The sequence below is a fragment of the Sus scrofa genome, chromosome 9 (genome assembly GCF_054392235.1).
Source record: "Sus scrofa isolate SSC_HxYL_T2T_F1_AM1 chromosome 9, Sscrofa_HxYL_maternal_Yorkshire_Landrace_v2.0, whole genome shotgun sequence".
Classification (NCBI taxonomy): Eukaryota; Metazoa; Chordata; class Mammalia; order Artiodactyla; family Suidae; genus Sus; species Sus scrofa.
In genome coordinates this window covers 46,440,639-46,464,301 of record NC_139391.1, presented here as the reverse complement: position 1 = coordinate 46,464,301, position 23,663 = coordinate 46,440,639, and the positions used below count along the sequence as shown (strand labels likewise).

General features: G+C 51.9%; 2 protein-coding genes across 10 annotated transcripts; one reads left to right on the top strand and one right to left on the bottom strand.

The window, feature by feature from the left end:
- Positions 1-3,051: 3,051 nt before the first annotated feature.
- On the bottom strand, positions 3,052-16,912 carry C2CD2L (C2CD2 like). 6 transcript variants are annotated; one of them, XM_084976332.1, is made up of 15 exons: positions 16,775-16,912; positions 12,586-12,641; positions 9,511-9,606; positions 9,055-9,174; positions 8,745-8,855; positions 8,541-8,657; positions 8,335-8,446; positions 8,083-8,191; positions 7,304-7,368; positions 7,088-7,215; positions 6,826-7,000; positions 5,998-6,099; positions 5,717-5,853; positions 5,344-5,629; positions 3,052-4,150 (listed from the first exon to the last, which is right to left on the bottom strand). In XM_084976332.1, the coding sequence occupies exons 3-15, from the start codon at positions 9,511-9,513 to the stop codon at positions 3,939-3,941; spliced, it is 1,677 nt and encodes a 558-aa protein (XP_084832458.1). In that variant the 5' UTR covers positions 9,514-9,606; positions 12,586-12,641; positions 16,775-16,912; the 3' UTR covers positions 3,052-3,938. The 6 variants fall into 6 exon arrangements, 4 of the variants coding, with proteins under 4 accessions (XP_084832458.1, XP_084832459.1, XP_013834918.1 ...); XM_084976333.1 differs by having other exon boundaries at positions 5,717-5,850; XR_014815421.1 differs by lacking the exons at positions 12,586-12,641; positions 16,775-16,912 and adding an exon at positions 11,600-12,351 and having other exon boundaries at positions 5,998-6,073.
- Positions 16,913-17,253: 341 nt separating this feature from the next.
- On the top strand, positions 17,254-23,260 carry DPAGT1 (dolichyl-phosphate N-acetylglucosaminephosphotransferase 1). 4 transcript variants are annotated; one of them, XM_003129927.5, is made up of 9 exons: positions 17,254-17,623; positions 17,924-18,044; positions 18,213-18,426; positions 18,677-18,823; positions 21,291-21,375; positions 21,739-21,927; positions 22,239-22,326; positions 22,493-22,648; positions 22,732-23,260. In XM_003129927.5, exons 1-9 carry the CDS (start codon positions 17,463-17,465, stop codon positions 22,795-22,797), a joined length of 1,227 nt encoding a protein of 408 aa, XP_003129975.1. In that variant the 5' UTR covers positions 17,254-17,462; the 3' UTR covers positions 22,798-23,260. The 4 variants fall into 4 exon arrangements, 3 of the variants coding, with proteins under 3 accessions (XP_003129975.1, XP_084832480.1, XP_084832481.1); XM_084976354.1 differs by having other exon boundaries at positions 17,288-17,623; positions 18,229-18,426; XR_014815426.1 differs by lacking the exon at positions 22,239-22,326 and having other exon boundaries at positions 17,288-17,623.
- Positions 23,261-23,663: the final 403 nt, after the last annotated feature.

The following is a 23,663-nucleotide window of genomic DNA, read 5'->3' as shown; positions in this document are numbered from 1 at the left end:
AATTTATAGAATCAGAAAACACATTGAATGTTCAGTATAAATAAAATAGAGACAGAGTTTAGGGTGAAGGAGAAAAAAATAGCTTTGTTGCTTTGCCAGGCAAAGGAGGGTCATAGCAGGCTAATGCCCTAAAGACTGTGCTCCCCGCTCCCCCAGTGAAAAAAGTGAAAAATAGGGCCACACGTAAGGATCAGGGTAGATGCAAGCTTTCATTGTTTTTCAAAGCTGATGCTTCTTCAACATCTTCTATTTGTTGGGGGTTTTAGTTCTGCAGAAGAACTCAAAGAGATTGTTAAACTAGGACCCTGCCCCAAGGCTGCACTACTGTTGTTTCAAGACGGCTCCTCCCTGGTCTCTGCATCCCCTTCCTTCCTTGATTAGCAACTGTCTGAACCTGCTTTTTGGAACTAAGGGAACGTCCTTGAGACTGAAGCCCATTCACCAAAAACAAGAAATGGGGGACACAGAAAAATTTGTATTCTCACGAGCCCCACAGGGCTCTGCTGGATTTCAATTAGACACCATTAAAAATAGCAAAGTTACAGTAAAATCAGAAATTTGTGCCTGGAGTTTGTTACTAACAACAGTGAATTAAGCTTTGTCCTTATTTTAAAATAGGAGTTTTAAAATATAATTCAAGAGTAACAAAAATATATTTATCAACTGAATTCGAAAGCACATAGCTATAGTAATACTTCACAAAATGCCAACCTTATTTTAATTGCAGGCTTACACCACTAAAGATGGCTCTTAGCTTTAATTTAGCAGTTTCATAAAGAAAAAGTTCATTCACAGAGCTGTGTAGACTCAAACAATTTTTTTACAGAGCAAAAATTTCAGGATAGCTCTGGGATCCACACATATGTTTCCAGAATTTGAGACACTGTCTTTGCGGTCTAGCATAGTTTACTTCCATCTCAATCTGCTTCTCTTGAAAACAAGCCACAATTTTGGCTGGATAATTCAAGACACATCCTGAGATTTGGTCTTTAAAAGCTGCCACAAAATCTCAAAGCACAGTTCATTGTGGGACTTCAAGTCCTCTCCAAGGGGATACAACTCAAAAAGCCTCTGGCTGAGATAAGAATCACCAGACCCTTATCATCCCACCTGTCTCACTGTAATTGTTACAATGTTCCTGAGGATCTCCCCACCCCAGCCACTTGGCTTACTCCTTCCTGTGGTATGTGGCCCACTCCTTACCCCTCTAGGGGCAGTATACGTCACCAGCAAGTCTATCTGAAGAGCCCATCCTTCCCCAACCCACCAGCAAGTGTATCAGAAGACCTCATTCTTCCCCGACCAATCAGCAGGTCAACAGGTATATGGCAAGACCTCGCCTCGAACTCCTTGGTCTCTGGGCTATAAAAACAGGCACACCCATGTACCCAAGGTTGGCTCTCCCTGATTATCAGGAATTCGGCCTACTGTGTTAACACTGTCTCTTGCCTCAATAAACTTGTCTTTTCTTGGAGCTCCCGTCATGGCTCAGTGGTTAACAAAACTGACTAGCATCCATGAGCATGCGGGTTCAATCCCTGGCCTCACTCAGTGGGTTAAGGAGCTGGAGTTTCCATAAGCTGTGGTGTAGGTTGCAGACACTGCTTGTATCTGTCATTGCTGTGGCTCTGGCAGAGGGCCAATTGCACCCCTAGCCTGGGAACCTCCATATGCCATGGATGTGGCCCTAAAAAGCAAAAAAAAAAAAAAAAAAAAAAAAAAGTTGCATTTCTTAGATGAGGGGAAATAGCTTGGTAAATCTCTTTGAGTTTTGATGACCTCAATTTGGCATAACACTATACTCAAATTAACCAAATATCCATATTATGCCACCCTTTCTAGATATCCCATATTCTGTGACTAGGATGGACAGAAGCACAGGGAATATTAACAATTCTATGTCATCTACCCAAGGCTGGTTCCCAGAAGCCCCTGTGACATAGGTAAGTTAGAACGGCCAGGCTGGAAGTGACCTGGATGATTACCTAGGCCACCCTTGGTTTTATAGATGAGGAAGTTGAAGTCCAGAAAGAAGAAGTGGACCGCTCAAGGTCACTTGCTGTGTCTGCAGCACACTCCGGTTTTCTGTTCCTGACATCCTGCAGCAGCTTACCTGCTTCAAGTCCTGTGTCAGGTCCCAGAGAACAGGAACCAGGGTCATTGAGTTTGCTGGTATCCACAACTCCCTGAAACCTGCCCACATCTAGGAGTGAAAAACTTTTCATGATGATGAAACACTTGCAAAATTTCCCCCTCCCCGTCTGTTTTCTGAGGCAACAGCTCACACATATTCAGTGCTGACTATATGCCAGCCAAGTTCAAAGCACTTCACTCATCTCCTTCTCACTGACAACTGAATGACAGCTCCTCTTGCCACAGGCTTCACTTCGTAGAGGAGCAAACTGAGGCACTCTGAGGTTACATAACTTGCTCAGGGTCACACGGGTAATTAGTGGAGCTGAGACTCAAATCCTGGAAGTCTAGAGCCAGAGGCCACACTCTGGACTCTGCTACATTCTGGAAGGGGGAATGAAGATGCCAATACTGGAGTTTCCATCATGGTTCAGTGGTAACAAACCTGACTGGTATCCGTGAGCACACGGGTTCGATCTCTGCCCTCACTCGGTGGGTTAAGGATCCAGCGTTGCCATGAGCTTTGGTGTAGGTCACAGATGCGGCTTGGATCTGACTTGCTGTGGCTGTGGCACAGGCCGGCCCGCTGTAGCTCCAATTCAACCCCTGGCCTGGGAACTTCCATATGCCACAGGTGTGGGCCTAAAAAGACAAAAGAAAAAAAAAAAAGTTGCCTATACTAGCTGATGGAGTTTTTTTCCTGATTGACACTTTCATTACAACTTCACTCTCCAAAGACCCTTGTTCTCCCATCATCTCTCTACATGTCCCTTCTTCCCTGCAGGAAATTCTCAGACCCAATATATGTGTCACCTACCCCACCTCACTATCTGGGACTGTCTCTGATTCTCCCATTCCATCGATACCACAGCCTCACTGCCCATTTGCCTTCCAAAAGACGACCATTTGCCCAGGTGATAAACTCCAATTTGACTTTAATTTAATAAATTAAATTCCAAGCCATCACACAGCAATGGACATCATCATCTCCCAATATACAGAGGTGCAGTCCTGCTCTTGCTCTATCATCACACAGTCTGCAAAATAAAGCCCCTACAGCCATCTCTCTGGGGAGGGCTTCCCACCAGGCTCCTGGCTCCCTCCTTCAAACAGAGCCACTGCTCACAGAGAAGGCATCAAGTACAAAAACGGTAATAAAGGGGGAGGGAGGGATGAGGAGCAGAAGGGGAGGCAGGGCGGTGGGGAGTACCTGCCCCCCATCCCGGGCACCGGCCCGGCTTTCTAGGAGCTGCCAGTGTCCGTAGAGGCAGACACTGGTGCTGGTCGGAGTGGGGACCTGAGGGAGGTGTGGGAGTCCCATCCCAAAGGGAACTGCCTACCCTCCTGGGACAGGAAAGAAGGGTCACCTGGGAGAGATGCCCTCGCTTATCTGTTCACTGAGGGTCCTGGACCACACATATAAATAGAAAAGAGAATAAATAAGGGACGAAGGATCAGCTGAGGAGCTGAGCACCCTGGGACTCCTCTGAGGGGCCGGTGCCAACAGCAGGCCAGTGGGTCCGAGGGACACCCACGCATGCCAGGACAGAGCCTCCTCTTGCTCCCAGCCCCCCGAGCCCTCTCCTGTGTCCTCAGCAACGGGCAGGCATCCACCTCTCACATGCTTCCCGCTGCAAATACCCTTCCAACCGGCCCCACGGCCCAGGGTGGACAGGCTTTCCTGGAATCCGGAGGACTTCCCCGGTCCAGGCTGTTGGGAATCCAGGAAGGGGAATTGAGGGGGGTGTGGGGAAGGGACTGAGAAGACTCCTGCCCTCTCCTAGCTCAGGAGGTGAGCAGGGCCCTCAGAGTTGCGGGCTGGGGTTGCCATTGGCTTTGGGTTTGGATTTGAAGGAAAAGCGCTTGATAAGACGGCGAGAGAAGCTGCCAGCCTTCTTTCGGACGCTGGGGGTGGCCGTCGTGTTGGAGAGGTCATCGTGTGATTGGCTCAGACCAGCTTCCTTCTGCCGAGGCCTCCTTCGGAAGATGAGCTTCGTGCCGCTGCGCAGGAAGCTCACTGTGTGGAAGGGGGTGGGGTGAGGCCGAGGGAAGGGCCCCGCAGGGTGGGGTGAGGACAGGAGCAGAGAAAAGATAAGCATGAAGGGGTCCAAGATATGGAGGAGAGCAAACATGCCCTTTCTCCTTCCTGAGTAAAACGTGGCGGTGCTCACGGGGTCCTGGGTGCCCTCCTGACCGCTGCCCCGGCATGGGGGGGAATGGCATGGGGCTGGCTGCTCTGTGGGGGCAGACCCCTGGACCTCTTTACTATGGAAAGACAAAGGCTGAGCAGAGGGTGTTCCTAAAAGCCTATAAAATCATGAAGGACAAAGTGGGTGGACACTGACTTGTTGACCACATTCCAAGACGTGAATAAGAAGTCGTGAGTCTGGACAACTTCAAAGAGGTCAACTCAAGATCACTAGAATGAGAAAGGTACTTACACAGCAGGCTTTGGACTTAGGACTCTCATTATCCCAAGAAGTGATGCAAGCTTAGATCATAAATAGTTAAATACATTCGTGGGCGACAGACTCCTTGGCAGAGGGATGTGGATGTTTGGGGGCAAGCCCTTCAAGCTTAGGAGTTAGAAGCAGCACCACAGCTATCCATGGACCAAGTCACCACTAGAGGGACACTCTAAGGTTGGCCCAGGATAGGATTTCTTTTTTTTTTTTTTTGCTTTTTTGGGCCCCACCCATGGCATATGGAGGTTCCCAGGCTAGGGGGCAAATCAGAGCTGCACCTGCCAGCCTATACCACAGCTCATGGCAACACCAGATCTTTAACCCACTGAGCGAGGCCAGGGATTGAACCCGGATTTGTTTCTGCCATGATGGGAACTCCTAGGATAGGATTTTTTATTCTCTTAGGGAAGAAGAGGGTGCAGAATGAAAGGGAGGAGGGAAAAAAAGAATAAGGGAAGGAAGGTATGCACTTAGATCTAGGAAGAAAGAAAAATGGAGGTAAAGAAAATACTTTTGCATCTCTTCTTATCAACTAAGCCTTGGAAGTATCAGATCCAGGCCAGGATCCAAGGCATCAGGTCCCCCTCTCTACTCTAGCTTGGTCGAAACAGGCTGGGAAGTCTGGCGACCCCTTAGGGGAGAAAGGAGGAGACTGGCCCAAGAGTCCCATGCCCCCAAGTGTCCAGTAGGACCCGGGTGATAATAGTGGGTAGAAAAGAAGGGGGAGATGCCAGTATCTTCCCACCTTTGTGATCCTTGAGGCTGCGGGTTTCCAGGGCACCAGTAGACCCCGTTTCTGACTCTACGTCATCCACAGAGGGCCTCTCAGAAATGTCCGAACGTGTCGTCTCATCTGCTTCCTGGACACTCGTGGGACTGGAGAGGGCATCTAGGGGTCCCGGCGACGTGGCCGGTGGGTCTGAGGGAGGTGAGGAGGGGCCTCCGCTGGTCCCTGCATCTTCCTGCATGGAGGCTTCCAGGGATGCCGCATAGCCCAGGGACAGTGCCAACTCGTCCTGAGCAATGGGCACCTGGCAGCAGGAACAAATTTTAATGGGCGGGAGTGACCCATTAGGGCTTTCTCCCTAGCCCAGCTCCTCTCCCCAGAGCCCCGTTACCTTGGAAACCCCAGAGATGATGAGTGTGCTACGCTTGGTGGGTGTCTTTTTGGCTGCCCGCCCGCTGGGCTCAGTCAGCTGGCGAATCGCGGTCTCTGCTACTGGGTCCAGGCCATTGGAAAGGTGGCTCTCCCCTGCTGGATGATGGATATGGAGGATGGATGGCCTGACTCCTCCCCAGCTCCTTCTTGGACTTAAACTCCTGTGCCCCACCCAAAGTGGGTTTTGACTCTGGGGCCCCAGTGCCCACCACCACTCAGACTTCCCGATTCCCTACTCACGGCTGCTGCTGTGGGAGGTACTGCCGGGGCCACCGCTCTCACTCAGCACAGTTGTCGTCTTCTCGGTCACCTCCACCTTGGACGGGGAGCGGGAGGGGGAGTCTGGTGGGTGGGGGAGGGTCAATGAGCAGGGAGATGCTTTAGAGTGGCCCCCACCCCCTACTGTCTTTGTTGAGATGCAGACTTTGGGTGACTCAGAGGGCAGAGGTGACTAAGGGATGATTACTCAAAGGGGTGATTAAGAGGATGCCATGGGGACAAAAAAGATACCACGGAACCAATGGGAGTATGGGAAAGAGCTGTGGGGCTCAATGAGGGCGTGGAGAGATGCCATGAAAATATTGAGAGTGTGTACCGAGATGACGCAGGGGACCAGTGGAGGTAGGGAGAATTCGATGGGACCTCTAGAAATGACAGAAATGTCATGGAGAGCCCCTGCGAGTAGGTGAATTGCCACGGAGGCCACTGGGCTTGAGGGGTCCCACAGGATGCTGGAAGGGTGTGCATCAAGCGAAGGGCAGTTGGGCAGCTAGGCTGGGGAAAGGGAGCAGGAGAGACCTGTGAAAAGGCAGAAGGGGAACTTGGGGAGGTGAGAGTGTGAGAATAATGTATGAGGGGCTGATAGATCCAGGATGCAAGGGGGAGGGCTCGTGGGGAAATGGAGGGACATGAGGGAAAGTTTGCGAGAGACACAGACGATGAGGAAGACGTGGTCAGAAAACCGGGGCAACTGGAATGAGGGCTTTCCTTGCCCTTTCCCTGTCCTGCCACGGATCTGCAGTCCGGGGCCCCTGGCTAGAGCTGGGCTCCCAGGCTCCTCCTCTTTACCTAATTTGCCATCTACCCGGGGCCGGGACTGGACGGTGGTGACTGTGGTGACAATGGTGCCATCGGGCATGATGGTTCGGTCCAGCTCAATCTTCTTGGTAGGTGTGATGCTGGGGCGTGGCGTGGAGGGGGTGGAAGTGCCCAGATTCCGGGGGGAGCCCTCCTCGTACTGAAGCTGCCGAGGGAAAGAGGAAAGAGGCAGGGCCTCAAAGGCTGGCCTCCCCTGTGTCCTCCCATCTCCCCCCAGGGGGCAGCTTCTCACCTCTACTGCCAGGGTGGCCGCCTGCCCCAGGGCTTTCCCTGGCCCAGGGGTGAGTGGGCACACCTGTCTTCGGGTCAGTGGTCTGGAAGGGGCACCCACGTTCAGTGTGGCTTGGCCCAAGAGTTCAGCTGGGGAAAGGGTTGGCACTGTGAGCTGGGCCCACAACCAGGCCCCGTGCAGCACCCACCCAGAGGGGCTCCTTCCGCCCGTACTCACTGTCTCCGCGGCTGCTACTCCTCAGCACTTTGAGGGTCAGCTCCTGGCTCTGGGGGCCCAGATTCCTGTGGCCAAGAAGAGGTGGGGTAGGGAAGGAGAAGATGAGCAAACTGAATCCCCCCTCCAGTTGATCCCAGGCCAGAGGCAGAGAGAAATGTACATAAATGAGACGGAACAAGTGCTCCAATCACACCCTCCAAATAGGGTTGCTTCCCAAAAGAAGGGGACAGGGCTGAGGAGAGACATTCTCCCCAGCTGGGCATTCAGACCCTCCTGGCGCCTACCCGACCCGCCTTCCCAGTCTCTCCCCATATCAAACCACCCTCTTTCCTTTGCTCGAGCTGTGCCCTCTGCCATGCACACTTGCACACTTGTCTCTCACACTCGGCTGAAATTCTACTCTTGCTCTAGTGTGTGGCTTAAATGCCACCTCCTCCATGAAGCCTACCCTGATTCTCCTGCCTATGGGACTTAAACTCCCCCCACTTAAGTGTTCACACAGCACTTCATGTAAGCCTGGGCTGGAGCACTTATCCCATCTTCTTTACATCCGTCTGTTTCTGCTTTGAGCCTGTGATCAGCTCAGGGGCGGGGGTGGGGGGGTGTGTATCTTGGTCATGTCTGTAGCCCTTGGACCAGGCCAGGGCCTGGCATACAAGAGCGGCTCCCATGGAGGTTCACTGAAAACAGAACTGATTCATGCCAGGGCTCTGCTGGAGTGGTTTGATTCTCAGTCTGCCTGTGGGAGCAGGGGCTAGGGCCGGGGAGCCACTCCTTACAAGGTCAGGTCCTCGCTCCACTCCACCTCAGGCCCAGCCCTCATGGGCTTGGTCCACTTCTGTTGCATGGGGACGTCCAGCTCAGCCACACAGCACACTTCCCCAGAGCCTGTGAGGAACCAGAAATTAGAAAATGCTCAGATTCAAGATAAAAGGCCGCTGAGGGGGTCAAGAGGCCGGACTCGTGGCAGAGGGGCAAGGAGTGCCTGCAACCATAGCCTCGGCAGTCCCCCAGGAGCTTCTGGCCCTCACCTTCCAGCTCGCTTCCCAGATTAGATGCTCGAAGCTGCCTTAGGAATAACCGGGTAGGTCTAGGGGTGGCTGGCTGGGCCTGGGGCACCGTGGCTGGCTTCTCACTGGGTATCTAAGGGTAGAAAGAGGTAAAAAGAGCAAGAATCCCAACACAGTACCCTGGGGACAGTAAGCTCGCCAACTGTTTGCTTTGGGTGCCTACTCACCGGGCCCCCAGGGGCAGAGCAAGCCCTGAGGTTGACCACCATAGCTGGCTGGGTGCTGACGATGGCATCCTCGATCAACTCCTCGATGGTGGACAGCTCTACCTGCTCCTCACCTCTCTGCGGGACGGGAAACAAGGAGGTGGGGCCCCGGCTCCGCCTCCCCTTCCCTGTTCCATCTCTTCTCTCCCAGCCCTGCCCCCTTACCTCCCTGGCCTGCAGCTTGGGGAGCACCGTCAGCCTGAGGTCTGGGCGATCAGCAAAGGCCCAGGATACAAGCAAGCCCTCCCCAGGGATTTCCTCCAGGTGGACTTCCAACTGAGGACAGAGGACAACAGGACTGGGTTGACTTGCGCCACCTCGCCAGCTCTTCTCAACGCCCCCCTTCCCGGCCGCCCCAACCCCGGCCAGGACCCTCCCTTCCCCAGTTCCATCTTAGAGAGGAACCAAAATGAAAAGCCTGGGCAACTGAACCATCCGCCCCCTGCCCAACTCAGTTTCCCACATCCCCCTCCACCTGTGTTGGTGGCAGTGTCAGAGTGACGTGGTAGGTCTCCATGGAGACGGCAGCGGGGGACTGCTGGGTCACAGAGACTGGGAACATCACCTCCTCAGCAGAGAGCTGGCAGTGCAGCACCTGAGACAAGCAAGGCATGGAGGCAAGGAGGGGCCGGCACCGAGGAAGGATGCTCATCGCGGCACTGGCCTACCCTGCCCTACAATGGGTCAGAAGATCCCTCCCCACTTCAGTGTTCCTTGGGAATCACCTGTTTGGGGTCATAGGCCCATAAAAGGCTGAGAAAAGCCAAAGACTCCTCTCTCCAGAAAACTGCAGATATGCATACACATACTACGTTTTGCACATAACTTCAGTGGGACTCTCAGACCTCCTGAAGCCAACCCTCTGACTAAAGGAAACCTGGGATCAGCCCCCCTCCAGCCCTAAGAGAAGGCAATGCCCACAGACCCTTACCATGGTGCGCTCTGACTGGTCTACGCAGGTCACACGACTGATGCTGGCTCTGGGTGGGAGTTGGGGCACCTCCTCAAAGGCGATTTGGATGGAGCTCTGAGGGAGTAATGTGGGCATAGGGTCAGGTCTCTGGAGCTGTCCCCCCGGCAGGGCTGGCCTACTCAGTTGCTGGCTGAGGCTTGGCACTGCGGAGGCCTCAGCTGCAAGCTGGCTTCGGGCCCCTCCTTGGCTCAGGGCTTGAGGACAGGAAGTATTCCCCTCGAACTGCTCCCTCACCAAGGGCCTGCAGCTGCTAGGGAGATCTGGGGAACTAGACTGCCTCAGAGACAAGATCACCTTGAGCCGAAGACCCTAGATTCCTCCTGGCGTGCCAGGAGCCTCCCTCTTCTCCCCCTCCCCCAGCTTCCACTTCATCCTCCACTCTACCCCCAAAGAAAAGTGTGCACAGGAAAAAAATATATAAATGTGTTGGTGCCACCTATACATCATAGCTGGGCACAGAGAGACACGGCCGAGGTAAGGGCAAAAGCATAGGGCCACTTACTCAAAACAAGAGCTGGAGAAATGAGGCTAAGCCTTCTTCCAGATAGACAGGATATAGAGGCACAAAAGTAAGACTCTATCCATACTCTTGACTAGCTCGGCATGGCCTTAGGGAACCTTACCAGAGGGACTGGAAAGAAAAGAAAGCTCAGAAAGCTCAAGGGCCAGGGGCCTGGCTAATTCCTCAAGGCAGACAGCAGGGTGGTATTAGGGAGCAGAAAGCTGCTTAGCTCAGGTCTTGAAAGAGCTTCCTAATTCTTCCACAGCAGTGGAAGCAACTTGCCGTAGCCCCATCCGGAGGACCGGATGGGAAGAGGAATTAACCTGGTAGCTCCTCCTTGGGTCTTGGGATGAGAGAAAACAAAGCCACGGGGCTCATTTGCCTGGCAAACCAGAGGAAGCGAACTTCTCTGCTCCTGTAGCTGTCTTGTTCGAAAGCCAGGCCAGGGGAGATGGATGCTTGGAACCCCAATCTCCCCCACCCCCTGCAAGGGAGGCTAATGTCCAGCTGAGTCAGCTGTCCTGGGGAGTCACTCCTGACCCAGGGACAAGGTACAGGGAGAGCTGGGTGGAGGGCTGAGTTCAGGGTGTAGACTGACAGATGCCACCTGGCTTTCTGCTGGCCAGGGGAAGCAGAGCAGTTTCTTCTGCGGCCACTTCTGTTTCCAGGCATCTGGGGAGCTAGTGGAGTAAAGCCCTCAGACTAATGGTAGCTGGAAATGGAGAACCCTCTGAGTCTGAGGCTAACAGGCTGTGAGGGCAAGGAGAGATGACTGGGCCAAGATGGGAGGGGATCCCAAGAGAGGGAGGTCCCCACCACCCACCCCACATCAGTCTTATGACCATGCTTCCTGCCCCACTTCCTGGGAGGCCAGCTGCCCGTGGTGCAATGGGAGGAAGTAGGCTGGGCTGGTTTGTGACTGACCCTCAAGGGGCAGCTTGAGGCTCATCTACCAGAAGGGACATGGGTTCTCTCCAGCTGAACACCTTTCCCTCAACACATGCACCGTGGGTACCATGGAGAAGGATGGGTTAGACTGTAGCAGTGAAATTACTAAGGGATGGGGTAGGGTGGCAGGGATCCAGGCTCCTTGGGGACCTGCCCTGTCACACCAGGGATCTGGGGCATGAAGTGTGGACTGGGTGTGGTGGCATGAGGACCAGGCAGATTCCTGCCACAGGTGCACCAGTTTCCCTTCTACCTCTGCTCACCCCCGCGCCTCCCCGCCACCCACAGAACCAGCACCCAGGCTAGGCGGAAGTGCCCTCAGGCACAGGGATTAGCGTTGCTATGAGAACAGCAACTTGTGCACAGGTTTGGAGCAGGAGAGTACCCAGACCACAAGAATAGAGGATTTGGGACAAAGCCGGATTTCTACAACCTCCAGCCTCACCTGCACCCTTTTCTCCGATCCCAGAGGGGAAGAGAGGCCATGGGTTCCCCAGCTGATCCCCACCCCCATCCGGCGCTCCTGGCCTGAACAATCCCTCCCCTAGAAGGAAAGGCTGGGTGAGGGGACAACCTAGGTCCTCCTGTCCAACTCACCCCATCCCTGCAGGCCTGCTCGTTCAGCGCTCGCACCCAAGCCCGCTGCCAGTTCTCCCGAAAAGACTTGAAGGCGAAGAGCGACGCCAGGAGGCCCCGGACGCCTGGCTCCTCTGGGGCGCCAGCCCGAGTCCCCCTCAGTCGCAGCAGCGAGCGCCACACGCCCAGCTCCCGCAGGGAGCCGGCGGGCTCGGCAGCTAAGGCGGGTCCCGGGCCCCGGCCCCCGCGGGACCGCGCCAGCCACAAGCCCCGGGCATATTGCAGCAGCCAGCCGAACACCGTGAGCAGCGAGGCGGCGAAGAGGATCAGTAGGGCCGCCCAGCCCATGTCCTGCTGCCCCCAGCCCGGATCCATGCTCTGTGCGGGCTACGGTCCTGGTTCCGGCTCCGGCTCAGCGGCTGCCCCGGGGGAGCATGGCCCGGGCGGGCCGCGGGGCGGGGGCGGGCTCCCCCGGGGCTGGGCGCGCGGGATCGGGGGCTCTCCCAGGCTTGGTGCCCGGGACTAGTGGGTGCCACAGATCCAGGAAAGGAGATTCCTGGGGGCTACGACGCCGGGGTCCCTCTCTCCGTGGCCCAGGGCCCTCCTCGGTTGGTTTGGCCGTCCAACCCGGGTTAGTCGCCGGCCAGCGCCCGACTCCTCCCACGGCGGGGGCCCCGCCGGACCCGGGCGGGGACTCGTTTGCAGAGACGCTGGGGCTCGCGGGCCGGCACCGGCTCCGGGAGGGCTGCGTGCGCAGAGCTGACACTGACAACACGGCTCGCCCCCCCGTCCCCCCCCCCTTAAAGGAGCCGCACCCGCGCGGGGCGGAGCTTAGCGAGCCCTGCGCTCCAGCCCTGGAAGAGGTTGGGAGGACCAGCGGAGAGGGGAGGAGGTCCCCGGTTTGGAAATAGGCGGTATCTTTAACTACCCTGCCCCATTCTGGAATCCGGGGGTACTCCCGCTCCCCCGGGCTCAAGGCACGAATAAGCAAGAGTAACTTCACTCACCTGAGATGCCGCCTCTGCTTTCCCCTACGCTCCTCAGCTTTCTATAGTTTGGGCGCCTGTGGAGTTAGAAGGAGGTGACCCCTGTGGGTAGCGTTGACCGCTTCTCCCCATACTCCCAGGCTCAGCAACTTCTAGGTTCCTATATCCTGGACAAAGCTAGGTCACCTAGAGGTGACCTCTGTGGGTAGCACTGACCCCTTCTCCCCACACTCCCAGGCTCAGCAGCTTCTAGGTTCCTATATCCTGGACAAAGCTAGGCCCTGGGTAAATCGGGGCAGAGCATCTCTCCTAGGTAGACGTGCATGGCAGAGGTCCAGCTGATAGTGACTGGAGAGAAAGCAGAACCTGAGCATGGTAGAGGTTGAGAATAGAACACAGAATATTGAAACTACTTCTCCATCCCCACCCCCTTCCCCTTGGAGCCAGGACCCAGGGACACCCTATGAACCTCCTTGCTTGTGTGGGTTTGTTCTGGAGATATTTCCCAAGCCTGGGCTGCTTCTGTTTTTAAAAATAATTTATTTCCATAGTAACAGCTCCTGCCTATGGAGCACGTGTAGAGGGGGTGGTAATGAGATGGGAGCTAAGCAGTGCAGCACTGGACTATCAATAGATTCAGCCAGAAGACCCTGCCATCCAAATATGTGATATCCCAGCAAGCCCCCCAAAAATGATGTTATAGGTACACTCTGCCTCAGGATCCACCCTTTTTCCTGATTTAAGGTTAAGATTTAAGGGAATAGACTCCATCCCTATTGGACAGAGGCTTATCGTTGTTTTCTGGAGGCAGGGAAGGAAAATCCTACAAAAGATTCAAAGGAATCCCCCCATTCCCCAAGAGACCCTTCTCCACACACATATGGCAAAGCCTTCCTTAGAGAGGTAAACAGGAAGGTGTTAAGTACCTCTCTCCCAAATCCAGTCATTAGTCTGAGCACTAAGCACACACGAGTAAACAATGTCTTCTAAAGTATGGGGTTGCAGAGCTAAGCAGAACCTGGCAGGTCAGCAACAGGGTGCCTGAGCCAGAGGAGGTAGTGAGAAAGCCTGGGGAATCCCCAGATTTCACTGTAAGGAATGGGGTGGGGGTAACGGAGTAACCTTGCTTCGGTCCTGCCCATGCATCATCACTGGACTCCAAAAACTAGAGGAGATACCTGGCGTGTGGAGTTTTATTTTTATTTTTTGTCTTTTTAGGGCCCCATCTGCCGCATACGGAGGTTCCCAGGCTTGGGTTTGAATTGGAGCCATAGTTGCTGGCCTACACCTGTGGGAGCTGCAGAGCTTTGGGCTCTGATCTGCATCTGCGACTTACACCACAGCCCACGGCAATGCCGAATCCTTAACCCACTGATCGAGGCCAGGGATCAAACTCACATCCTCATGCATACTAGTCAGGTTCATTACTGCTAAGCCACAGCGGAAAGTCCATGGAGTTTTCATCTTGAGGGGAGAAGACATGAAATGAAGGGAGCAGAGAACTCAGGGACGCAGAAGGAAGCTTTGAGTGGGCAGAGCCGCTAGAGCTAGGGGAGCAGGTTATGTGGGAAGGTGTCCAGCTACAGGTTCACTATGAAGGCCTTCTTCCCCCAAGAACCCTTCTTCAAAGTTCATCTCAGTTCTCTGAGTTCCTGAGTTTCCTTCAGCTTCTCCACTGAGCACTTGGTCCTGTGCTGCCAGATACTACTTCACAATTCAGTCTTGCATGAGTCTCCTAGCTAGTCCTCCTAATCTCCCATCCACTTGTTACTCCTTTCATTCTGCCTTATAGTCTAGATGGTTGTTTATGTGTCTGTTTCTCTCACTTACAAGGAAGCTGCTTAAGAGTAGGGACCCTGTCTTATTCATCTCTCTACCCTCATTTAATCAAGATTTAATGTGATGAAGTAGACTCCTTGGGGGGAAACCATTGCATTTATATCACTTTGCGTCCCCAAAGTACTTAAAAGTTTCCCATGCACATAGTAGGGATTAGCAAATTCTTTGGAACTTTAAGAAGTCTAACAGAAAATATTCCAATATACATGTAAACACTGAGAATTTCTGTATTGTTTCCATCTTTTCAAAATCCATTCCTGTCACCCCAATGGGATGGGAGATCTTGGGGCTTGCTTTCAGCTAATAACTTTTGATAAACTGATGGGGAAGAGGCAGGAGGAAATGGAAAAAGGGTAACTCAGATGCCTGGAAAGAGCCACAGTCCTGCAAGGGTCATAGCTTCAGACTCTCCAAAGCTGTCTCTCGGACTTTTTAGGAACTGTGAAACATTTCTGAGACAGGCTTTGTCACGTAATCAGACTTAATAGTGCATTGGCCTTGCTCACTGGGAGACCCTCAAGGCTCTCTAATAGGAGATATGCATCTCAGACTTTGTCTGCTCAGCTCAAGAAACCAGCTGAAGCCACTGACAATTCACCTGGTCTGTGAGTCCTAGGACCAGCTTCAGCATTTAAGCAAATGCTTTTCTTTTTCTTTTTCTCTTTGGCTGCAACTGCTGCATGCAGAAGTTGCCAAGTCAAGGATCAAACTGGTGCCACAGCAGAGACCCAAGACACAGAAGTGACAATGCTGGATCCCAAATCCACCACACCATCAGGGAACTCCTAGGCAAAGGCTTTGAATTTGTACCAGGACAGGCATAAAATTTCAAGTGCGACCACCTCATGTGTTTGTTTCTCCTGGTGAAGTCTGATAATCAGCTGGGCATTTGCCATCATGAGAACAAAAATATTCAGATTATATGACAAGTATCCAAGTAACCATGTTCTGATGGTAACACGTCTGTGCAGATGATGAATCCCCAGTGTCTTTTTTCTGAACGAGTCCCCCACCCTCTTCCAGTGGGGGTTGCAGGGGAAGGCTAATGATCTCTGGAGAAGAAAGAGACGAAGGTTTTTTCCTGGGAAGGCTTATTTGGATTGGCCTCCTAATAAAACAGGAAATAGATACAGACTGTCCCCCAGACCTCCAGGGAGTCTCAGCCTGCTCCTGATCAACAAGATAACTGAATGCTGCCTCCTCTGGGGCTCCCACAAGCTCCTCCTTTCCACCTGCTCCTGATGTCTCACTTTCCCTGTTCATAAGGCCCTTCCACTCCTGCCACCTGCTGAATTCTTTAGAGATACTCCTCTTCCTCAAGCTCATCTCACTTTCCCGGTCACAACGGATTGCTCTCTCATGCTCCTTTTGCCCTCCATACCTCTTTCAGATCCAGACTGATTATGAGTGATGATGCCTTGTATACAGAAATCTGTGTGTCCTTAGCCCTGTGAGGACACCCTGTGGGACAGAAAACACTTGCTTCTAGGGAAACCAGTCTAAGAGGCACAGATGCGTACTCGTGTAACCATGTGTGGGTGCATGTACACACACAGACAGAAGAACAATGCCAGTGGGATAATAAGTACCAAAAATTTGGTGGAATAGTACTATCAAGAAAGTTCTGTGATTACTATACATATATAGTATACTATATATAGTACATCTTATGCATATATGGTTATGTTGCTAATTAGAGCCACATTCTAGTAGAAGGGACATTTCACGCCTGGCCTTGAGAGACAGGCGGGACCATCTTTGCCTTAAAAAGGGTCAACCCCACACTGGCTGCTGGAGTTTATTCAAAAAAATGAACAATGAGTCTTCTCCCTAACTCCCTGGTGACGATTTCTTCTCTGAAGAATGGAAATCATTTGCCATCTAAGAGCCTAGATGAGTGAAAGAGAATGAAGATGATAGTGAACCATTATTTGCAGGGAAACAGGTACCACGGAAAAGGCACCTAACCTGGAGAAAAAAACCTGCCTGGGAATTCCTCAGGCTTACAGGAAGATACTTGTGGGTTTTGTTCTCCTACTTGCTTAGTTCCTTCCAAAGTCTCAGTCTCACCTTCTCGGATTGGGAGTTTAGCACAGTGCAATGATGCAGGACCAAGGAAAGTCAAATACCATGTTAAACACAGGACCTGAGGGCACACCCAGCCCCATCAGCTGTGAGGTCCCCCGCTGTGTTGCCAGGCAACCAACTGCTACAGCCGGAGCAGAAGGTGGGTGGGATGAGGAAGGAAAAGTACCTGGATTGAGGACAAGGAAAAACATTGAGTGGGCGGGGCTTTTCAAGTGTCTACGCTTTAAAATTTACATCATCTTCAAAACTGTAGGTGTGTTTCGGGGACCTGAGTTGTGTTTACCTTGGCTTCCTTCCCAAAGTTGACTACGTTGGCAACAGGTTTTCTACAAGGAGCTGGCGCTGCTCCACATCTCCATCCCTTCTGCCCTCCCCTCTGCTTCCAGTAGCCATCTTCCCGGTTTCGGGGGCGTCCCGGAATAAACTCAGGGTAATGGCCCTTTAAACATGACCTGCGGAGGCCTACGAAGCTAAACCTGACGTGGAATCAAATAAGCGGCGTCAGACACGTGGTACAAGGAGGCGTTCATCTTGGAACCGGGCAAGGGGTTTTTCCGCTTTGGTCTATACATTTTTAATATGATGTTATGAAAGTATCCACTTTTGTTTGCCCTTTGTAAATTGCTTTTCCAATCCCCTCGTGAAGACTCTGCTCTCGAATAAGGATGCAGTTCAAAACCACACTTCTGTCCGCAACTCTTATGCCCATATTAAAAATGGCCGCGCCGTCCACAACGATAGTTGCTCTGCTAACTAGACCCGGGCGGAAACAGTAAGTAGGTAGATGCAGTGAGGCAGAACCAAGGTTGACTTTACTGAGGCTCCTGAGAGTTCCCAGGGCGGCTCAGGTTGGAGTTGTTGGTTTTGCTCAGGCCAGTGTCGGAAAACTCAGCCTGTGGGGAGCGGCCACTTCTTACTGCTAGGGGCCGTTAGCTAAGGAGGCGGCCGAGAGGGCCGCCTGGCCAGTTACCATGTGGGCCTTCCCGGAGTTGCCGATGCCGCTGTTGGTGAATTTGATCGGCTCGCTGCTGGGATTTGTGGCCACACTCACCCTCATCCCTGCCTTCCGTGGCCACTTCATCGCCGCGCGTCTCTGCGGCCAGGATCTCAACAAATCCAACCGGCAGCAAATGTGAGGGGCCGCGCGCTAGTCTGGGGACGGGAGCTGGGGAAGGGTTGGGTAGGGCAGAGGTGCCGAGTGGAATGCTTGCTTGCGCGCGGAGAAGCGCGAAGCGCGATCCCAGGAGCCGCCTTGGGACTCTGGGAGGTGGAGGACAGTTCTTGTTACCACGGAGGACTGAGATTCCAGCAATGGGACTTGGGTACCCTTTTCCACCCCCAAGTTAGCTTACTGTAGTGTTCGCACTAGTGAGTGACCACGCCCCCTTTCCTCTTGCCCCCTCCCTCCACCCCGCTTGCTGATGGGCCACAGCCCAGAATCCCAGGGAGTGATCAGCGGTGCTGTTTTCCTTATCATCCTCTTCTGCTTCATCCCTTTCCCTTTCCTGAACTGCTTTGTGGAGGAGCACTGTAAAGCCTTCCCCCACCATGAAGTAAGTGGGTTAGTGAGGGCGGCTGCCTGGGGCTGGGAGCTACCTGGGAGAGTTGGGGTTATTTGGGTTGGGGAGGGTGTGCTGAGAACAAAGGAAAGATGGGAGTTCTTGAAAGGAAAAGCGAAGTGGGAGTAGGTTGGAGCCATGACCTTCCCGAGCCTCCCCCAGTTTGTGGCCCTGATAGGTGCGCTCCTTGCCATCTGCTGCATGATTTTCCTGGGCTTCGCGGATGATGTTCTGAATCTGCGCTGGCGCCATAAGCTGCTGCTGCCCACAGCTGCCTCACTACCTCTCCTCATGGTCTATTTCACCAACTTTGGCAACACGACCATCGTGGTACCCAAGCCCTTCCGCCCAATTCTTGGCCTGCATCTGGACTTGGGTGAGTCCCACCACTACCAACTATATGCTTCTACTTCAGGGCACCCTTGCCCCATGAGATATCCAGCAGAGAATCCTTCCTGGTGTTCCACATTCTCCTCCAAGTATCCCTGTTTTGTCCCTATGTCTCCTTTGGTTCCTTCTGTTGGCCCTTCATCCTATATTCTGTCCTCACCACTTTTCTCAGAATATCCTTAAGTCCTCGTTCTATAGATGACACTGCTTATTTTCTTATGGTCTTCTTTCCCCAGGAATCCTGTACTATGTCTACATGGGGCTGCTGGCAGTGTTCTGTACCAATGCCATCAATATTCTAGCAGGAATTAATGGCCTAGAGGCTGGCCAGTCGCTAGTCATTTCTGCTTCCATCATTGTCTTCAACCTGGTAGAGCTGGAAGGTAGGTGGGATTGGAGGTCAGAAGAGAAGTCTGAGTGTTGCCAATTTGTGGCTTTAGGGAATTCAGGAAAAAAGAAGTGAGTAGTTATAAGAAATAAGATAAGCAATAGCAAGTAAGACTTATTAAATGTGCGAAAGAAAAATAGCAGTTTTGTGATTTATAAAGGGATTGCCACTAATTGGTAGGCCATTTCTTCCTATTGAACAAAAACAGTTTTATAGACTTCCAAAATCAGACAGGCTCACTCTGTGACTATGATAGAGTAGGACAAAAACCAGACCCTTTTATAACCATGTCTGAGAAGCACAGATAAAACACCTCCACAAAAACACGGTGCATGTCACAAAAATGACCAAGATTCCCTCTCTTTTGGCTAACATGAATGATTTTTATTTGCTTTTTAGGGCTGCACATATGGCCCATGGAAGTTCCCAGGCTAGGGGTCAAATAGGAGCTGCAGCTGTTGGCCTACACTACAGCCACAGCAATGCAGGTTCCTAGCCGCATCTGCAACCTGCACTTTGACTCACCAGATCCTTAACCCACTGAGTGAGGCCAGGGATCAAACCTTCATCTTCATTTTTACTAGTCAGGTTCATTACCACTGAGCTACAACGGGAACTCTCTACTTCTTTTTTTTTTGTCTTTTTGCCTTTTCTAGGGCCACTCTCGCAGCATATGTAAGTTCCCAGGCTAGAGGTCTAATCAGAGCTGTAGCCACTGGCCTACGCCAGAGCTACATCAATGCGGGATCCAAGCTGTGTCTGCGACCCACACCATAGCTCATGGCAACGCCAGATCCTTAACCCACTGAGCAAGGCTAGTGATTCAACCCACAACCTCATGGTTCCTAGTCGAATTCGTTAACCACTGTGATACAACGGAAAGTCCGGGAACTCTCTACTTCTTAGATACAAAGATGCTCAGGAGTTCCCTCATGTCTCACTGATTTAAGGATCCAGCATTGTCATTGGCTCTGGTTACAGCTGTGGTGCAGGTTTGATCTCTGGCCTGGGAACTTCTGCATACTAGGGTGTGGCCAAAAAAACCAAACCAAACCAAACAAAAAATTAAGATGCTCAGTTATAGCATTACCCCTGCTGATAGCACCTAGCCCAAGGTAAAATTCAGGTTCCTTGCATCATCCCTAGAATTAAATAAAACAAATTCTATAACAAGTCCTCCTAACACCTCCTTGGTGTGTGGGTTCCAAAGTCCCCCTTGTTACCTGGCTTTGAGTATAGATATAGTTCTGGTGATCTTTGGCTGATGGACATCAGTAAGTGCTTACTGAAGCTCAGCACTTGAGAAGGGTTATCCTACTTTACACTTGTAACAGCTCTATGTGGCAGGTATTTTTTCTTTTCTTTCTTTCCTTTTTTTTTTCATGCCTGCACCTGTGGCATATGTAAGTTTCCCAGGCCAGGGATTGAATCCCAGCCACAGCTGCAACCTGTGCCCAGATGTGACAACACCGGATCCTTTAACCCACTGCTCCAAGCCTGGGGTTGAACACTCGCCCCTATAGCGACCTGAGCACTGCAGTCGGTTGTTGTTTGTTTGTTTGTTTTTGTTTTTTTCAGAGCCACATCTGTGGTATATGGAAGTTCCCAGGCTAGAGGTTGAATCGGAGCTGCAGCTGCCTGCCTTTGCAACACGGGATCTAAGCCGCCTCTGCAACCTACGCCACAGCTGACCACAATGCCAGATCCTTAACTCAGTGAGCGAGGCCAGGAATTAAACCTGCCTCCTCATGAATACTATTTGGGTTCGTAACCCGCTAAGCCATGACGGGAACTCCCTGCAGTCAGATTCTTTACCCACTGCACCACAGCAAGAACTCCGTGGCAGGTGTTTTCATCAACTTTTTTTTCACAGATAGGAAATTGAGGCTCCAAGAAGTTAAAAGTGTTATGACCAAGGTCACACAGTTTGGAAGTAAAGCTGGTGTTCAGGAGTTCCCATCGTGTCTCAGCAGTTAACAAGCCCGACTAGTATCCATGAGGATGTGGGTTCAATCCCTGCCCTCACTCAGTGGGTTAAGGATCTGGTGTTCCTGTGAGCTGTGGTGTAGGTCACAGATGTGGCTTAGATCTGACATTGCTGTGGCTGTGATGTAGGCCGGCGGCTCCAGCTCCAGTTGCACCCCTAGTCCAGAAACCTCCATATGCCTCGGGTGTGGCCCTAAAAAGCCAAAAAAAACCCAAAAAAAACAAAAGCTGGTATTCAAACCGAGGTCGGAATGGTCTAAACCAAACGTATACAGTAACAAGTTTAGGAAGCCTTCATGAAAGAGTTACAATATTACAAATTGCCTGGGTGACAAAAAAGGGGTAGTGAGTTCTTCAGACTTGGAAGAGGTGGACAGTACAGCTTAGGCCAGAATTTAGGGGCAGACGAAAACAGGAGCCAGCTGTGCAGTCGAAGTGGCTATCAACATTTCCTTCTTTTCCCCCTGCTTCTAAAGGTGATTATCGGGATGATCACGTCTTTTCCCTCTACTTCATGATACCTTTTTTCTTCACCACTTTGGGATTGCTCTACCATAACTGGTAAGTAGCCCTGTGGATAGGGTGACAGCTGTTTGAACAAGTGGCCAGTATGGTCCTGATTGTGGCCTGTCTTCTGATGGAGAGGCTAAACTTGTGCATCCCTGTATTGAGTGTTTTCTGGGTTTTCAGTTGGTAATATTCTTAAACCTTATTCTCTCTCCAGCAATAGCTGGGGCCAGGTGCTCTGGGGCCCCAAGAATAGTTGGAATCAGAACCTTGGGTCCTGGAATGCTGCTGGGAGAGCTAGCATCTCCTCTAAGCCAGAACTAGGGTTGGGGTTAACCCAGAGCCCAGGGTGTGCAATGTGAGAGAAAGGATTAGTTCTGCTTCTGGCCACTGGCTAAGATCCCCTCCCCCCCACAGGTACCCATCCCGGGTGTTTGTGGGAGATACCTTCTGCTACTTTGCTGGCATGACCTTTGCCGTGGTGGGCATCTTGGGACACTTCAGCAAGACTATGCTACTCTTCTTCATGCCTCAGGTGTTCAACTTCCTCTACTCACTGCCTCAGCTCCTGCATATCATCCCCTGCCCGCGCCACCGTATGCCCAGGTAACTGCTTCGGGACTTGAAAGGCTTTTTCACTTGGGATGCCTTAGACATTTGCTGGGCAAAGGGAGTGGGCCTAAAGGAGGGCTAACGCCTTCCACGTGGTCAGCCTTTTATACATTACAGAGCACATTTAGTTACATGATCTCATTTGATGTTCACAGCAGCTCTGATTACAGGGAGCTAACGAGGAGAGCCAGAAATAGATCTTAGGGTGTTTGACTCCACTTTCAGTGCTCTTTTTATTAATTAACCACAGTGAGGAGAGTTCGTTGAGTAGTGGCCCAGTCACATGAAGGTCTCTTCCCCTGCAGACTCAATACCAAGACAGGCAAACTGGAGATGAGCTATTCCAAGTTCAAGACCAAGAGCCTCTCTTTCTTGGGCACCTTTATTCTAAAGGTAACAGGGTAACAAGGAGGTAAGGCTCTAGGCTGCCATTCTGAATTCAGGGAATGGGGAACCTAGGCCTTCATCAGCTCCATGGGGAGCTTGGAAGCATTAAGCAGATCCCCATTCCTGAAGCATGGGTATTAGCTGAAGTCCTCTCCACTTCTGGTCCCTCCAGGTAGCAGAGAGCCTCCGGCTAGTGACCGTGCGCCAGAGTGAGAATGAGGATGGTGCCTTCACAGAGTGTAACAACATGACCCTCATCAACTTGCTACTCAAAGTCTTTGGGCCCATGCATGAGAGAAATCTCACCCTGTTCCTGCTACTGCTGCAGGTGCAGTGCTGTTGGGAGTGGGGTTTACACCTCCTTCTCTCCCTTTCTTCATGGTTCTGACTCTAGTTTGTTTCTCCTTGCAGGTCGTGGGCAGTGCTGTCACCTTCTCCATTCGTTACCAGCTTGTCCGACTCTTCTATGATGTCTGAGTCGCCTAATCATTGCCTTTTGCTTCATAACCACTAGGGTCCCTGACTCAGGCTCAGCTCTTCTGGACCAAGACTGCCTCCTGGTCCAAGCCTCTCCCACCCTTCATTCTCCAGATTTTGTCCTCAGCATTTCCTTTCCCCTATGATTATTGACATCCTTGGGCCTTTCTTGCCCTCTAGGGCTGTTGATTGAACTTTGCTTATGGCTTTCTTCAACTTGCCACTCTCCCTCTCCATCCCACTTTTGCAGCCACCTAAGCAGGGAATACTGTAGCTTTTATGCAGTTACCCACAACTCTGACACTCAAGGAATATGCTGGGCCTGGGGATAGAACCCTGGCTGCGGATAGGGTCACAGGCTTGAGGATGACTTGACATTTGACTATAATTAAGTATTCTGATGATTCAGAGCAGACTGGGGGGCCAGGTGCTCCCAGTGGCAACAATAAAAAGTTGTTTTTTTCTTGTTGTTTCTGTAGGTGTATTTCCTATGTGGGCATTTTAAGGTAGATTGGGAGTGTTGGTGGAGGCATTTCCTCTAAGAGTTTGCCTATCTCTCTGCCTCATCCTTTTTCTTTCAGTACCTCAGGCCACTTCTAGCAAGAAGTGAACACAAAGAGCAAACCAGGTAGAACATGTTGAGTAAATACTGAAATCCTGCTGCTCCGTGGCGTAGAGAGCCATAAGATTGGCATTATCTGGTATGGGGTCGAACTTGCAGAGGGCCTCTAATTCCTTCCCTTTTTCATGCCTCTTTTGCCAGATAGGAAGGCGTGACCAGACCTGGGAAGTGAGGCAGAGTAGTCAGTAGTGCTGACCCCTTTTCTTTAAAAACCTTAAGTCCCACACACATTTCCCTGAGATGG